Raw genomic sequence first — 17,661 nt, 5'->3', positions numbered from 1 at the left:
TTTTTTTTTTAATGTATTTTTCAAACATGTGACAAATGTGACATCAGCAGAATTTGCATTAATTTACAACATATATATATTTTTTCTGAAAATCATTTTGAAAGGATGAATGTGTTCACTAGGTCATTTCTTGTATTTAGAGTGTGTACGTATATATTATATTATATCATATGTGACCCTGGAGCACAAAACCAGCCATAAGGGTCAATTTTTTGAAATTGGGATTTATACATCATCTGGAAGCTGGATAAATAAGCTTTCCACTGATGTAAGGTTTGTTAGGATAGGACACTATTTGGCCTGAAAATCTGGAATCTGAGGGTGCAAAAAAATCCAAATATTGAGAAAATCGCCTTTAAATTGTCCAAATGAAGTGCTCAGCAATGCATATTACTAATCAAAAAGTTTTGATATATATACAGTAGGAAATTTACAAATATCTTCATGGAACATGATGACAAGAAAAATTTATATTTTTGACCCATATTTGACCCCCAATGTTTTTTTGGCTATTGCTACAAATATACCCAAGCGACTTAAGACTGGTTTTGTGCTCCAGGGTCATATATTATATTATATTATATCATAAACCTGTGATAAACTCTTATATTAATGACGTGGCAGATAGAATGGGATAAATGTCATGAAAATAAGTTATATGAAACAAATCCTAGTGTAAGAAAAAAAATTTTTTTACTCATTTTAAATCTAGGTACGACCAGGTTGTCTTTACAAGGAGTCTTTTAGGTCACACAAGATTTACACATGGATATTTATTAAAAGGTGTAGAACCACCATCATGCCTTACTTGCCAAACGAAAATGACTGTGAAGCATATTTTATTGGATTGTACTGTTTTTAATGTAAATAGACAACGGTTTTATTCAGAGGTGTGTCTAACTGATTTATTAAAAAATTTATTTGAGAATTTCTGTCTAGTGTACATCTGAAACGTCTTTTATAACCTTTTGTTAATTGTATACCTTATATTATTCAGAGATCGCCATGAAAATAGCCTTGGTGCTGGCATGGCGTTAAAAAGTGAATAAATAAATGATATGTAATTTATTATTCTCATGTAGTTTGGGAACACTGTGTGTGAAGATCCATCTCCTAAGAAGAGGAAAATGGGTCAGATGATAAAGCTGAGCAGTATTATTCTGGAGTGCAGGAGCGTAAGGATCGGCACTCTGCGCAGGATGGTCACCAAACCTGTTGTGGTGAGATCAACCAAAAACCTGATTCATATAACCTGCAGGGTCTGGAATTTATTTATTTTTTTTACCTTTTTTTTAATACTAAATGATCTTCTTGCCGTTTAGTGCTGTTAGTTCTTGAACATCTAAATTATTCTGCAAGTTATGCAGCTGATGCGTCCTTCAAAATGCTGTTTTGGATGCTGTCTACATGTTCATGATTGTCCAAAAGTGAGATTGCTTGATATAGTTCACTGGAGGTATGCTATAATTATTCACCTAAATTATAGTTCAACCAATAGTGGATTTTACAGATACTGGTAACTAGTGGTTGACCGATATATCGGCCGATATTTGGCATTTTTCAAATATCGGCATTGGCCGATAAGTTAGTCTGTTAGGCCGATGTGTTCGAGTTGGGACTTTTATTTTGACGGCGCTGAGGACGGCAGCCGCAGCGCCTGAGCGCACACCGCTCACATTCTCCCTCTTGCTCGCTGTCGTCATTCAGTTCTGTCTAATATGGATAGAAGTCTATCTAATAATCTAATCAGGCAACCCCGGTTGTGTTCCTCTGCGGCCAAATTAAACCTTGCTGTAGCCAATATATTATGCTCTATTCATAATTTTTTAGAAACCTCGCACTTTTCGACTAATCGACATTTTAAACGGTGCTCTCGTATTCAAATTAAGCGCGGTCCACTGCTGCACACGTGCTACAATATCGATACAGGGCCAGCTGTATCGATACTCGTATCGTCAAATCTCTGTGACAATACATCGTCGTATCGATGTATCGAACACAGCACTAGACAATAGGTATGGACTGTAAGTAAAAAAATAAAATAAGTACAAAATTTTAAATATATACATAAATGCAGCATTCGAAGAATAACCATTGTAAACTATTGCTGTTAAGATATGTGTTTTTTTCTGATAATCAATAGTTGCTTTCTGTTTGAGATTAATCTGTAAAACCAGTATGTCAGTCAACCTCTAACATGTACGTTACATCTAGTGTGTTTTCTTTGAGAGAATTTTGTTATTCATTGTGGGTTGTTTTTTCTTCTAGTTTACAGTGGAAAACATACAGCTGGAGACAGAAGGTAAGTAGAATGCAATGTTACATGTGGTTCATTCAGTCACTATTATGACTTTTGTGTAAAATAAGACTTGTGGTGTTGTGATTGAAGGTCCTGATATGAATGTGTTGGAGAGCGTTTTCTTGCGGTCGGCGGAGCTGACCAGATGTGAGTGGTGTACCGTCAAGAAGCTGCCAGTCCTGTTTCTGCAGACCACCGATGAGGAGTGCCAGCGATTACAGACTCAGCTGCAGATGTCTCAGGACGAGGGAGGAGTATGGTACGACTGCAGCGGCAACAGTGAGTATCACAACGTTGCGCTCCGTATAAAGCAAAATCTCCTTAAAAGCAAAGTATGCCCAGGGCTCTACTCTTACTTTTCTTTTTAGGAGCGCTTGTGCTCCTAGTTTAAAAAATTTAGGAGCGCGGTCAAAAATGTAGGAGCACCTTCTAATCAATAATCAAAAATTCCGATCAAAAATTTACCTTCCCATTACGAGGTGATACAGTCATGGCCAAAAATATCGGCACCCTTGGTAACTGTGATAATAAATCTGCATTGTTCATCATTTTGATCTTTTATTAAAAAAATTCACATAAATCTAACCTTTCATTGGAGAATACGAATTTAAAATGGGGGGAAATATCATTATGACATAAATGTTTTTCTCTAATACACAGTGGCCACAATTAACGGCACCCTTTTATTCAATACTTTTTTAAACCTCCATTTGCCAGTTTAACAGCTCTGAGTTTTCTCCTATAATGCCTGATGAGGTTAGAGAGCACCTGACAAGAGATCAGAGACCATTCCTTCATCCAGAATCACTCCAGACCCTTCAGATTCCCAGCTTCTTGATGGTGCTATGAGAGCATTTTCTTTTCTTGATTTTTTTTCTTGAAACCCTCCCAAACAACATGTGGTGATGTAGGTGCTGTTTGATTTTTTTTTTTTAAGGTTTTCTGACCCCGAGACCCAACTATTTTCCAATGCTTTGTTTTCCCTCCTATTTATATTCCTGTGAAACAGGAAGCCATGGCTGGATAATTTGAATAATCACCCTGGAGTGCTCAAAATTGTATTTATAAGAGAATCATGAAAAAATAGTTTCTTCAAAAAAATGGAGCAGCAAAATTGTTTTCAGCATTAAAATAATCAGAAATGATACTGAGCATTTGAGACTTTAGTCTTTGCAACTTTACAGATCATCTTTATGCATGACCAGCTTGTAACACTTCAAAGAGAAAGGAAAAATTTAAATCACATCATATGACCCCTTTAAAGGTATTCACAGGAACCCGTCAAAATAAAAGTTTGGTTTAAATTGAAGACATTGTGCCAGGAATATATTACTATTGTTTAGTAGAATACATACATACACACATACCACTACTACTACAATTATTAAAACTTCATTTTTTTTTTAGGAATATTCACACATAATTTATTCCATCTTTGAATTTTAATAGTAAATCCCCTTTGTTTGCCAAAAAAAGTTTAATTTTCAATAATTAAAAGATAAATGAAATTAATGTTTTATGCCTTCATTTCATAACCAAAATTTTAATAGGCAACAGAGAATTTTTGAGGAAAAAAATATTTCATAAATTTCATATTTCATAATTTCATATTTTAAGAACTTAACTTTAAATAAATTTTAAATAAATTAATTTACTTAACTTTAAATAAATTAAGTTGTTTTATGCATTCAAATAACTACACATGCTAAAACACAGAATTTGGTAACAATAAAACATATGGTGGGAAAAAATAAAACATTGCATAGAGCCCTAAACATGTAATTTTTGTTAAACTTTTAATAAATTGATGTGAAATTGTATAAGTTTCATGATTTTAATTAATTAGACATGCTTTTTGATTGGTAATATTTAATTTAACTATTAAAAAGGAGTTCAGCAAAATTAAAACGGGAAAAAAAAACGGAATTCAGAAAAATTAAAATGGAAAAAATGGAATTTGGGAAAAAAATAAAACTGATTTCATAGGGCCGTAGAAAAGCTCAAGCATCATTTCTTTGAAAGTGATACTTGCTTAAAGTTTCACCTAATGTACGGCCCTATGATTTCCACGATGTGGAAAACGCGGACAGAATCACGGAATCCAGTCATAAAAATGTTTTAGTGGAGTTTAAAAATGGATTTTAGTGTGTAACGCGGAATGTCACGGAATTTGCAGAATTTTGGATGAATAAATCAAATGTAGGTCAGTACAATTAAATCAGAACATGATATGGATTGGTGTTTGGTGAATATTAAGCCACAAAAATACTGTGTAAGTAAAAAATATGACAGATGTTCTGTGCGTCTATGAACGAATGGAATCAAATTTACTGCACACATACTGAAATATTTTCAGCCTCTGCCGTTTCAATATATAAGTACATAAACACATAAACAGTCTCTAGAATTTCTCTAAGAGTCACTTCATGAGCGTTTTACTGTTTCTTTTGAAAAAAACTAACGTTGTCATATATACAAACAGAAAGAAACTTAAAGGTCTTCACAGCAACCCGTCAAAATAAAAGTTCGGTTTAACTTAAATAAACTGTGACAGAAATATCACTTTATGTAATAATGATAGAACTACTACTAATAATAATAAATGTTTACCCGAAAAATTATGCACCAGGATTTATTTAGTAGAAAAATGTAAATACACAGTATTTCTGAAAAAAATAAAAATAAAATAAATTAATATTCTTTATTAAATCAATTAAACACAGATTTTTTTTTTTGTTTATTACAATTTAATTAAACCATTAAAATAGAATCCAGAATATTAATGGAAAACACAGAATTTGGTAAAAATAAAACACATTTCATAGGGCCTTAAAATGTAATTTTTGTTAAACATTTAATAAATTGTGTAAGTTTCATGATTTCAATTAATTAGACATGTTTGTTGACTAATGAAATTTAATTTTACCATTAAAACAGTCTAGAAAAATAAAAATGGAAAAAAAACTGAATCCAGAAAAATTTAAATGTAAACAAAAAACAGAATTTGAAAAAAAAAAGAAGAAAAAAGGGGTCAATTTCAAGTTTTCCTTTCTCTTTGGAGTGTTACAAGCTCTTGGTGCATAAATAGGATCCCTAAAGTTGCAAAGACTAAAGTCTCAAATCCAAAGAGATATTCTTTATAAAAGTTAAGAGTCAGCCACGCCTACCTAAAACAGCTCGTTCTAACACGCCCCCACATGTCTACGTCACGATGTGGGAAGATTTGCATAACACCGCCCAAATGTTCACGCAAAGAAAGAAGGCGTAACTTTTATTCTCGCTGTAGTATTGTTGTTGCTGCCGCCGCCATGTCGTGATTCGTTGTGAAAGCGAAACTACTTTGTTTGGTCTTCCAAAAGAGGACGATATCCGCTTCGGCATGCCTAGAGCTGATCCGTGCTGGTCGCTGAGGGAATACAGCAACTTCGCGCTGTGGATCACCAGATCGGCTTTCACCGTGGACGAAGCGGAGTCCAGCCCGGGGTTGTCACATGTGGTTGCACATGTGGTTGCCGCAAGCCTCCTTCGTCGAATCCGCCGGCTGCTCCGTTCTCAAGCCCGCCGTGTGTGACGCTGTGTGTTTTGTTTGGAAGTCCAAAAAAACGACTTTGTTTGGACTTCCAAAAGAGGACACAACTAGAAATCAGTGGTTAGTTAACCTCCCCTCCCCCTCAAAACGACTCATCTTCTCTTCCGGTCACGAGCTATGGTGCAAGGGCGGAGCTATCTGGAACTGCCAACAGCTGCAGTGACGTTTGGGGGGAAAAGCTGAAGCTGATGCTTCACTTTATAGCACTGGCACCAGTCATGAGGGAGTACGTTACCCCTAAACATTGAAAAGATATTAAGATATTGCACATTACTCTTAAGACATCGCAAAACAATTTTTTTTTCATGAATATGACTTAACTTGGAGGAGGACGCACTGTTTTTATGTTTACGTGGCGCGATGCAACGCAATACGTAAAAAGACAGTATAAGTCATTATAATCAGTAATTATGTCCCCACTGGATGCAACAAATGCCTCGTTTATAATGGAATTTATTGGTGTTGTCTTATCGCACCGGGACACAGCATCACAGTATGGTAAGGGGCGTAACATTTCTGTCACACGCTTGAGGTATTCGGCCGGAAAATGAAATGGATTTCATAGGGCCCTACTAATGCAGCGAAACTCAGATTTTTAGGTCTGACTTATTGACATATGACACTGTCCAAAACTCTTTCTTTTGGTAGTGATTTTGTTTCAAGAGCACTTTATGCTCTTGGTTTCTTTTGGTTCTGTTGGTTATTTTATTGCTTGTATTTGGACTTGATCTGACATCTTACTCCTTTCCTTTTTTTGTTGATGCTCTCCAGACGATGAGAAGTATATTGTATTGATTTTCGAGAGCGCCCCCTCATTGCAAACGCAGATGATTCTGGAGGATATCCTTGCTGAAATCGGCAGAAACAACAATCTGTCAGATTTCCCCAAGAAGATCAACTTTGATGAGGCCAACGTTCGACTGGTTGAGTACAATAAAGCCTCCAATAAAAAAGAAAAGGTGATTTATGTTGCGCTCAATCATGATAATTATGACTTGATGAGTTTAATTCTCATGTGTTAAAGGTGCCAATGTTTGTCCTTCACCTCAGGGTAAAGAAGTGAGAGCTGCAGTATCAGAAACACCTTCATCTTCAACCCTATCAGCCTCTGCATCCTTTCCGGTAGTGACGGTTACCGTGGCAACAGTAAATCCAGCCCCAGCAGCCTCCGTCTCTTGTGCAGCGACGAGCGTGCGAACGCGCATGTCCGCTCGGCTCCAGGAGTACTGTGAAGAGGACGACGAGATGGCAGAGCTCCAGCCAACCTTCACTGGTCCGATCATAAAGTAAGACTCTAACCAAACACATCAGTTGTATCTTCATGTGTCACATGGCACATTTGTTTTAAATTTTCTCTATGATTTGGCACAGTGATTATTTTCTTCTTTTCCTTTGTTGTTGGGTACTGTGCTTAAATTTTTTTTTTCTGCTAGCTTAATCAGGCCAGTTGGTCAAATTTTCACTTCCCACTTACTATCTTCTCTGGCTCCAACATTTAATTTCAGCTTGGCAAGAAGAAAAAAACTTGTTTAATCAAAATGTCTTTACTTGTTTTTGTAGTGAAAATGACTTCTCTCTGCATGACTTCTCCAATCAGCAACCTACAATTTTTCATTGAAGAGAATCACAATGCATCGGAGAATCGATTATTTCCAACAACCCCAATATACAGTATATAGTGCATAATCACAAAAGTTTAGCATTTGCATGTTTTTAAGTCTTGCCTATTTAAACGTTCAAGGTATTAACATTTATTACAATACAAGGTTGCATGGGTGAAAAACGATAAAAATTATTCTTTTTTTATTGTGGGCCATTGACAATTTTGGGAGGCCAGTGAAAATTTGAGCCGATGGCCAGTAGAAAAAAAAATCAGGAAATAAAATATTCCATACATATAAAATTCATTTAGAATTTCCTCATTTGTAAGTCGCTTTGAATAAAAGCGTCTGCTAAATGTTAATGTTAAAGTGCCCCTATTATGGGTAATGAAAGGTTCATATTTTGGTTTTGGGAGTCCCCAACAACAGGTTGACATGCATGCAAGGTCAAAAAACACTTTCATTGTCTTATAATATGCATTTATTTTTACCTAAAGTTATTGTCTCTCAAAAGAAAGAGTCGACTCTAAATCTTTGAAACTAGTAATTTTTAAAACGAATCCCAAGCCGTTTCATGTTGACGTCAACATGAAACGGCTTGGGATTCGTTTTAAAAATTACTAGTTTCAAAGATTTAGAGTCGACTCTTTCTTTTGAGAGACAATAACTTTATACACGGTGCACTTTCAGATTTAAAACTTCGCAGGATGTTTTCATTCACTTAGAGTTGTGTTACACACTGCATGAAAGCTAATTTTCAAAAATCCATAATAGGGGCACTTTAAATGTTATATAAAACGCCAAAGATATGTTGAAGCTGGTGTTGTATTTGTTTGTTTCTGTAGGTTGTTGGTTTACCCCCCGCCGCCTGCTAAAGGAGGAATCTCTGTAACCAATGAGGACCTCCACTGTCTGAACGACGGAGAGTTTCTCAACGACGTCATCATCGACTTCTATTTAAAGTCATTATCTTTATTTCAGTCAATATTAATTGTTGTGACCAAATATTGTTTTTATAAAAAAATAAAAATTGTAAACCTCATGAAAGTTGTTTTTTTTTGTAAGTGGGCATAAATTCGACATTATCTGCTAATCGTGTGCTGTGTGCTACTAGATATCTGGTTTTGGAGAAGTTGAAGAAGGAAGATGCTATCCGCAGTCACGTGTTTAGCTCGTTCTTCTATAAGAGACTCAATCAGAGAGAGCGGAGAAACGCGGTCGACGCGTCCAACTTACCGTGAGCTCACGTCATCATCTCAGATATTCACATTTCCTTGGAGCTCAGTTACTGTGCTGAGATGCATTTCAGATGTGACTTTATGATGTGTTGCAGCATACAGAAGAGGAAACACAACAGAGTGAAGACATGGACACGTCACGTGGATCTCTTCCAGAAAGACTTCATCTTTGTGCCCATCAATGAGTCGTAAGACACGGTTTATTTATCTCCATTTATCCATCGATTACATGAGGAATTGACCATAACAGGAAGAATTAGGGGTGGGCAATATATACGGCGGTAGACACGATTAGCCGGTAGAAATTTGTATTATCGCGGTTATGCACTCATGTGAAGTTGCGGTGCGCTGTGGTCACGAAAATGTATCGTTTGCACACATTTTTTAACATTGCTGTTTAAAAACGAGTGATTTTAAGCCATTTAAATGCAAACAACATTGCTATATGCTCGTGCTGTCTGCGAGACATGAATCCTCTGCTCATAGAGCACATGAGTATTTTTGTTGCTTTATTGGCCTTGAATGGTTAAATACACATACTTATGTATGAAAATGCCCATCTTTGCAAGCATCCTCGTAAAAACTGTAATTTAGGTCTTAAGTGAAAGTAAACAGCTGAGAAAGAAAACGCATGTGAAACAGTAAATTGTGTCCGAATGTTTGGTCTTAAAGGGGAAGCTGGCTATTATTCCTCCTGTCTGTCATTCAGGTTAATCAATTCAATTCAATTCAAGTTTATTTGTATAGCAAAGCAGCTTTTCAGAAAATTAAGTTTCTACAATATATTTAGTAGGAGCTTATCAGTGGTGACTATGTCAGTTAATGTACATATGGCAGAAATGTACGGAAAAATCAATTAAAGATGTAATCAAACAGACGATGAACATTATTAACAGCAATTACTATATGTTGCAATCAAACTTATAGCAAAATTTGGTAGTTCTGTATGTTGTTTCAGGGTTGGCGTCCTCTGAGGAGTTGGCATCATCTCTTCTCAGGTGTTCGTCATCTCAGGTCTTTGTAAGGGCTGGATCCAGACTGAAGCTTGTGTAATTCCTAGTTACCACGGGACAATCTCGTGTATTGGTCATCCAATCTTTTACATTTTTAACACGCTCTGTTAGCTTAGGTAAGTTGGAAGTTTCATCTGGTCTTGTTGAGATATATAGTTGAGTGTCATCATCATAACAGTAGAAACTAATCCCATATTTTCTAATAATATTACCAAGGGGCAACATGTATATTGAAAATAGCAGAGGACCTAGGACAAATCCTTGTGGCACTCCATATTTTACTGGTGATAATTGAGATGACTCCCCGTTTAAATAAACAAAGAAAATCTCTCACTGCTCTTGACTAAATCACTTTTGTAACTTTATTAATAAGAAATTTAATTTACACAGTGAAAACTAAAAGTGTTTTTGATTAATTTATACAATGTATGTAGGATTTATTTATTGTAGTTTTTCTGTCCTGTTGCTTGTAATTAGTTACTTACCTTCAGTGAGCTTGAGTTTGCTGGGGGGGTTTTTTGTGTTTTTTATTAGTTTTTTGTGATATTGACAACTGGTGACAAGAATTTATGAAAATTCTATTGTATCAAAAACTTTGATATTATAAATGCATAATAAGTTAAAAGCAAAAATAACTATATTGTGCCGGTATTCGGTAATGCGATATATCACGGTAATTAATGTGCACGATATTGTTATCGTGGGCACTTCTAAATAAACTAAGGTTAACTAATTAGGTCTTATTGTAAAGTAATACCTATTGGTCTTTATAGTTCTTTTGCACTTTAAGCTGTAAAACTTTTAACTTTATAAATGTTTTCTGTATTGCTTTATTGCATTTAAATGTTCAGTTATTTTTGTTATAAGAAAAAAGTTATTAAACCTGTTATACTGTATTATGACAGCACTTTTTTTTAAACTTAATTTCAATATCGTGATAATACCGTATACCGTAATAAAAGCATTAGCAATTAATCGCAACATGAAAATTTGATACCGGCATATCCCTAATTGTGATATATATATCGTTATTGTGATATCAAATTTTGGTCATATCGCCCACCCTGAGGAAGAATGCATGTGAATGTCTTTCATTGTCATTCAAATGAAAGTTTGACAGTGCAAAGTCTTCCTTCCTTCTATTTACTGGTTATTTTACACTAAATTAACATGTTAAACTGTCCTTCAAATGCATTGTGATTTATTTTAAATCAGCTGCATAAGTGGTGTGCGTATTGTCATGTTTTTGTAATGAGACTTCTGATCTGTCTTTCTGTGTCCATCTAGTGCACACTGGTATCTCGCCATAATCTGTTTTCCGGGTCTGGAAAAGGCTCATGTTGAGCTAAACCCGCTGTACCAGCCTCAAACTCAAGCCCATAGCACTGCTGTCTCCTCCAGCCCGCCCACTGATGGAGGTTCGGATGAACTGGACGACGTCAGGCAGCACACGTCTGTCCCGCACAGATCTTTGGCTGATGTGAACAGACAGCAGCAGTACACAGGTGAGCACGTGAGCCACACGAGGGCATTCATAGGGCTGACCGATTATGGAAAATAATCTAATTGTGATTTTTATTTTTTTATTTTACCAAGATTGCGATTTAATATGCAATTATTTTTTAAAGCTCTTTATGTTCTGTATTATTCAACAAAGACAAGCTTTAAATAATTGTATAGTATGACTAATAAACATATGTAAACATGTGGACTGCACTAAACACTGTCTGTTAACTTTAGACCAGTGCTTCTCAAACTTTTTTGGTCCGCCCCCCTTTAAACTTATTAAAAAATCTGCCCCCTTTCCCGAATCCCCATTCCACCTCAGACTACCAAATAATTTCACTAAACATTATGAAAAATTAATGCTTTTTTTATTTAAAAAACCTACAGGGAACAAAACACCTGCATCACTTGTTTTTTGTGGGTTTCATGCTGTCCGCTAAGGCATAGGACACACACAGGCTTTCCTCCTCACCAACGACATTAAACACCGTGTCTACACCGGACGCGAGCGGCAAAATACAGTAGACCCATTATAATCAGTGACGCTGTGTACACTGGATGCGACGCGACCATAGACTGTATATTTGCAACGGTCGCTTTGTCGTGTCCAGTGTAGAGCAGTTGCGGCGCGGCGTCCGGTATAGACACAGTGAGTGAAGCCGAGAGCAAGATATGCCTCGTCATATTTTCTGCATTTAGCTTTTAAATGACCAGCACCTGCCTGGGTCTGTGCGACTTCATCTATTGCTTTTCTCTTCGCTTTCACAAACCGATCCATCTCCCATTCTAAGTTACGTCCTTTGGCTGTTTACTGTTTTATTTATTTTCTTTTTCTGCTGATGGCCCGCGCTCGACTTGAAGCAGCGCTGCTTAGACCGATGGGTGTGTCATCAAAGTACTGAGAGAGCTATAAGAGAGCGTGGACGTCTCCTTATGCTTTCTCTCGCCGTACTTTGATGTCATACACCGATCGATCTTCAAGTCGAACACACATCTTTACTCTCGTGTGTCACGTGACCGAGTGTAATCGCAGCCTCTGCGATTGAAAAATCGCGTTTTTTCATATCGCGATATTATCGCAAATGCAATTAATTGTTCAGCCCTAATGCAGACTGCCGCTGGGTCACTGCTTGATTTCCGTTTGGTTTTTATTTCTAGATGGTTTACACCGAATAATCGAGTGTTATGGGACAGATGACTCCCATAACTCAGATGACCAAAGCTCATGTCAGGTAAGTCGTCTCAGTTTGGCTAATCTGTGGTATCAGAGTTGACTTTTGTCATGTAGCCAATCGGCATATTAGAATGATTTCTGAAGGATCAGTTGACACTGAGGACTGGAGTATTGATGCTGAAAATTCAGCATTGGAGAGGCTTTTAGAAACATAAAAAAAAATCTCATTGACCCCAAACTTTTGAATGGTACTGTACATACTTAAATGTAAATAAAAAGTTTACACAGTTACAAGGCAACAATGGAACTATTTTAGGTAACACAAATTGTAATAAAATAGTTTAGTTTCCAACATTGTGTTCATTTGTTCAGGAGTTCCTTCATATTTACATGTAAGGTTGTGAGGTCATTTAAAGCTAGCTAAAAGTAGCAAGATTACATTCATTTGGGGATATTTGATTTGGGTTACTGATTTCAGATAACCTTTACTGGAATACACAGTTCGGGTTATTAAAAACAGGCTTACTTTCATAATGGAAAAATACTATTTTCAATTATCAACAACAATTCACTATTATGGTGTAGTGTGTGTATTAGATTTTGACAAGAAATGTAATGTTTGGATAATTTTGAGGAGTTTTGTCTGTCTCTCTCACATGTTGTTATCTGTGTTTTCAGGACGGGTGTAGTGAAGATGACAGTTTGGTCGATGAGTGTGGGAGCTTTGACAAAGCAGAGTTGGGGTCCAAACCCACCATCTGCAAACAGTAAGAGCAAATATTTCTCAAATAACTTTGCATAGCTAATACATTATATTAAATATTTTGATTCAATATAAAATTTTAGAACAGAGTGAATCCGTTACATCAAATCAGATAAATGTGTTAAAAATAAATTCTTTAACTTTTTAATTGCATGTTAGCTTTGATGACCCAATATTAACCCTGTTTGTTTACAGTTTGAAAGCTACAGAAGAGTTTAAGCTAGAGATGCACCGATAAGAAATTTCTCAGCCAGTACAGGTGGTCATTCAGAATGATATCTGCTGATACCGATGCCAATAATTTAGTTTTATTAAAGTAAAAAAAATTCTCCCAACTAATGCTGTAAACTATACAGGGAGCCCCCCTCCATTTGGTACATTAGAGGTTAAAGGGATAGTTCACCCAAAAATGAAAATTCTGTCATCAATTACTCACCCTCATGTCATTCCAAGACCGTAACACCTTCGTTCTTCTTCGGAACACAAATTAAGATATTTTTGATGAAATCCGAGAGCTCTCTGACCCTACCATAGACAGCAAGGTAACTACCACGATCAACGCACAGAAACATAGTAAGGACATCGTTAAAATAATCCATGTGACATCAGTGGTTCAACTGTAATTTTTTGAAGCTACGAGAATACATTTTGTGCTCAAAGAAAACAAAAATAACGACTTTATTCAACAATTTGTCTCCGCGTCACCCTGGTGCCATTTTGGCGAGTATCACGACGCATGTGCATGCGTTCCTCTGAATGTAAACAACGTATGCTGTTCTGTGTCAGCAACATCACGCGCATACGTTGTTTACTTTATCAGAGCGTTAAATCGTCATTTATTTGTTAGCATTTTGTGATAAAAGTACAGGATTTGAAAGCTGAGACTTTGTTTCTTTTTAGACATAAAGCACAAAGCTCTTTGCAATATTTGGATCAGAGACGCATTGCAAATAATGTTTGGTGAAGGGGAAACCGTGGACCTGGCAACCTTGGCTTGAACTATGATTCATAGGGTCAAATATAACCAGCGCTGTGTTGATGTCTTATTGTCTTATATAAGTATGACACATGCATTTTCTTCATGCAAGTTGCTGTCTGATACATTTTCTGCCCCCTTTTGACTGACAGGACATAAATAGTCCCTGATCATCTGCTGTTTTTAAGCAATTACTTTAATTGGCTGATACCGATTATTGGCCGATACATCGGTGCATCCCTACTTTAAACCAGTATATTATAAACAATGACCTGGGTTGGTTACCATTTAGAATTTAATTGTACATTTTAAATTCCAATTCAGTTCCTATTTTTCAGCACTCGTTGTGATGTTATTAAAATCCTCAGGCCTTGTATTCTGATCATGGACTCCCTGCGTGGACCAACCAGGTCGACTGTGGTGAAAACATTACGAGAGTAAGTTATTGTTCCGACACAGACGAGTAAAAATAAAACCTTTAAATGGATGTGATTTTCTGATCACAGATGTTTTTGCAACGAATAGTTATTTTTCTGTGAGAATCATGGACAATCGGCGTGAGTTTATAAACAATAACGAGAGTGGCTGTAAGTTTGCATGTATATTAGTGAGTGTTTGTCCTGGTGTTTGTGCAGGTATCTAGAGGTGGAGTGGGAGGTGAAGAAAGGCTCCAAGAGGAGTTTTGGGAAGGATGTGATGAAGGGCTCGAGTCCTCGTGTGCCCCAGCAGGATAACTTCAGTGACTGTGGAGTTTATGTGCTGCAGTATGTGGAGAGCTTCTTTGAGGTGAGAGGACTCATGGGAACTGTATATCTAATAGTGGACTGGACAACATATTCTGGATCCCCCAGATTTTCAAAAAACTGCCAGAGCTTCCTCATATTCTACGCTTTCGTTCACACACATCCAAGACATCCTGGTAAAGATGAATGACATTGCAGTGTAATAGTTTCACATTAAATCGAATAGGTAATTCAGGTCTCACTTTAGTTTTTGGACCAATTCTAAAGGCCATTGCACACTGACTCCGAAATTTTTGCATAAATTGAAAAATAAATACAACCTCACGTTATGTCAATCACTTTTACACACTGCCTCCGAAACTTTAGTCCGTCATAAAAAAATTCGGATCGGGTTCGATTTTCTGCGTTTTTCGCATCCGTAGCAAGCATTTTGAGAGGTGTTTTGACAATTCAGATCCACCGTACAAGCGAACGCCAAAATCCAGAATGGCGATTGTCAAGTTCATCCACTTCGTCTCGCAGCACAAAGCACCATAAAGATCCTTGCACACTGAGTTCACAGAAACTGGTGGTCTTCTTTTTAATATATGGCTCTAGTATCGCTAGCAAAGCATCAAACTGAGTGCAAAGTCACATGACTTTTTGATGCGCTTGGAGGAATTTATTCGCAAAATGCATTTCCATCTCCCATTATTCACATCAACCCTTTTTCGCACGAGTCAAAAACCAACTCAAGCGAGCATAAAAACTTTTTTGCGAATTAAGTGATTTTTATTTGAAATTTTGCATTTCCATCACTCTTTTCTCATGCGATACTTCAAAATGCGCATTAAAATAGGGTGATGGAAACATAGCTACTGACATCCTGAAGTAAACTTTAAATCGCCCGTGATAATCCCTCTTCTCCTTAATAAGGAGGGGGAACTCTCCTTCCTCTCTATATCTCAGGATTGGTTGGACCCAATATTTCCTTTCTTTTTCTCTTTTTAAGAAGCGAGAGGACAACAAAATCATCCTCGCTGCTTGAATACTCCATTTAGTATTGTTTTGTGATTTTTTTCACAACGGATTAATTAACACGCATTGGACTCAGTGTGCAAGGTTTCTGTGCGTGATTAATTTTTAGGATGACGAATACGAAATATTTCGGACTCTGTGTGCAAGGACCTTTACTATTAACTATGACGCCACAATAATCTCCTAATTTGCTGCCTGTAGCAATAGTAAGGTAGTTGTTACGTTTATGTATGGGGTAGGTTTAATTGATCTAATATATGGTCATGCAGAATAAGACACTAATATGTGCTTTATAAGTACTAATGTTAGTAATATGCATGCTAGTTAATAGTGAGAATTTGTCCCTAAACTAGTGTTACGGGAATTTTCATACAACCGTGTCTGTCGCCAGCTGTCAAGTGCAGCTTTCGTGGGCTGTGAAATAAAACAAACAAAAAAAGTTATAAGCTTGTTTTTTGCAATAGCACATTTTTACAGGAATTATGTTAACCGATCTCAGAATTTTGCCAGAAGTGTTGCTTTTTGTGTGCCCAGATATATTAAAATAATATTTAAAGGAACCAATAACCTTAATCTGAATGGAAACCAGTATTGAATTTCTTACGATTTCTGTTCATAATAGCTCTGCACACCTGGAAAGATTGTCAGCTGATCAGAATCAGTAATTCAGCAATACAGGGCTGCAACAACTAATCAGTAAAGAAGAAAACTGACACCAATGTGATTATCGATTGCACTCTCTACATGGAAAACATCTGTCAGTTACACTACTTTACACCAGTGAAGTTGCGGGAAAAAAGTGAACGACACAAGATGTCCTAAACGTGAAGCACTTTGAAAGAGCACAGAGTTTAATATGATGGATGCATGTGCTGTTTCATGCGTTTGAGGCTTGTTTTCCTCAGCACATTAACTTGCATTTTACGCTTGTATCCTTCTCTGTAAATGTTAGAAAGTCACACATTTCTATTTTGCATCCTGACAGCAAATCTCTGTTAAAAAAGTGTTAAAAAACTTTGTACATTTTACTAGCTTGAATATGTGGGGGGCGTGTTAGAACGAGCCGTTTTAGGTAGGCGTGGTTAACTCTTAACTATTATAAAGAATATCTCTTTGGATTTGAGACTTTAGTCTTTGCAACTTTACAGATCTTCTTTATGCACCAAGAGCTTGTAACACTCCAAAGAGAAAGGAAAACTTGAAATCGCATCATATGACTTTAATGCTGGTCTAAAATTTTACAAGTAACAAGTGATTGTATTTTTAGTTTCCAGAATATAAATGTGATCTGTTTATCATATGAGCATTATTGTTATTATCTACTTTCAGATGGTAAGCAGTGAGTTTAAATTTTAACCCCTTTATTTCACATAATGTTCAGTTGCTCATAGCCTACATAGATGCATTCACTATACTTGTTTTCATTGACTTCATCATTTGGAGGACAACATTGGGCAGAATGTGGAATAGCAATTTTTTTAAATAATGGATTAAACAAAGCGATGATCTACAGATGAATCAATTCTACAACAATGCTGTAGTACATTATTGATTACATTTTTCTCCACTCACGTTGACTTATGTCAGTCAGCAAAGAAGTTGCTTCAGGGGAAGAGAAAATTATTACATGCTGATGAAAGATTATAAAAACACTCATTTACATTCAGACACTTTAGTGACCCTCATATAACCGAACTGACTGTTGAGTTGGCAACTAATGCAATAATTGATTATTTTATTTG

General features: G+C 36.4%; 1 protein-coding gene across 4 annotated transcripts in view; it reads left to right on the top strand.

The window, feature by feature from the left end:
* senp6a (SUMO specific peptidase 6a) overlaps positions 1-17,661 on the top strand; it is a 38,627-nt gene that overhangs the window by 17,019 nt on the left and 3,947 nt on the right. For 3 of the 4 annotated variants that reach the window (XM_016542625.1, XM_016542624.1, XM_016542628.1), the window contains 13 exons: positions 1,083-1,220; positions 2,269-2,302; positions 2,390-2,578; positions 6,660-6,847; positions 6,939-7,174; positions 8,335-8,451; positions 8,604-8,726; positions 8,823-8,915; positions 11,028-11,245; positions 12,405-12,478; positions 13,099-13,187; positions 14,498-14,596; positions 14,795-14,945. In XM_016542625.1, the coding sequence (XP_016398111.1) occupies positions 1,083-1,220; positions 2,269-2,302; positions 2,390-2,578; positions 6,660-6,847; positions 6,939-7,174; positions 8,335-8,451; positions 8,604-8,726; positions 8,823-8,915; positions 11,028-11,245; positions 12,405-12,478; positions 13,099-13,187; positions 14,498-14,596; positions 14,795-14,945 (1,749 nt within the window). The remainder of the gene's footprint in view (positions 1-1,082; positions 1,221-2,268; positions 2,303-2,389; positions 2,579-6,659; positions 6,848-6,938; positions 7,175-8,334; positions 8,452-8,603; positions 8,727-8,822; positions 8,916-11,027; positions 11,246-12,404; positions 12,479-13,098; positions 13,188-14,497; positions 14,597-14,794; positions 14,946-17,661) is intronic. The other variant, XM_016542626.1, reaches the window with a different exon arrangement.

Source organism: Sinocyclocheilus rhinocerous, unplaced genomic scaffold (genome assembly GCF_001515625.1).
Source record: "Sinocyclocheilus rhinocerous isolate Xijiao unplaced genomic scaffold, SAMN03320098_v1.1 scaffold819, whole genome shotgun sequence".
In the NCBI taxonomy this organism is placed as follows: domain Eukaryota; kingdom Metazoa; phylum Chordata; class Actinopteri; order Cypriniformes; family Cyprinidae; genus Sinocyclocheilus; species Sinocyclocheilus rhinocerous.
The sequence above is the reverse complement of the archived record's forward strand: the minus strand, read 5'-3'. Positions and strand labels throughout refer to the sequence as shown.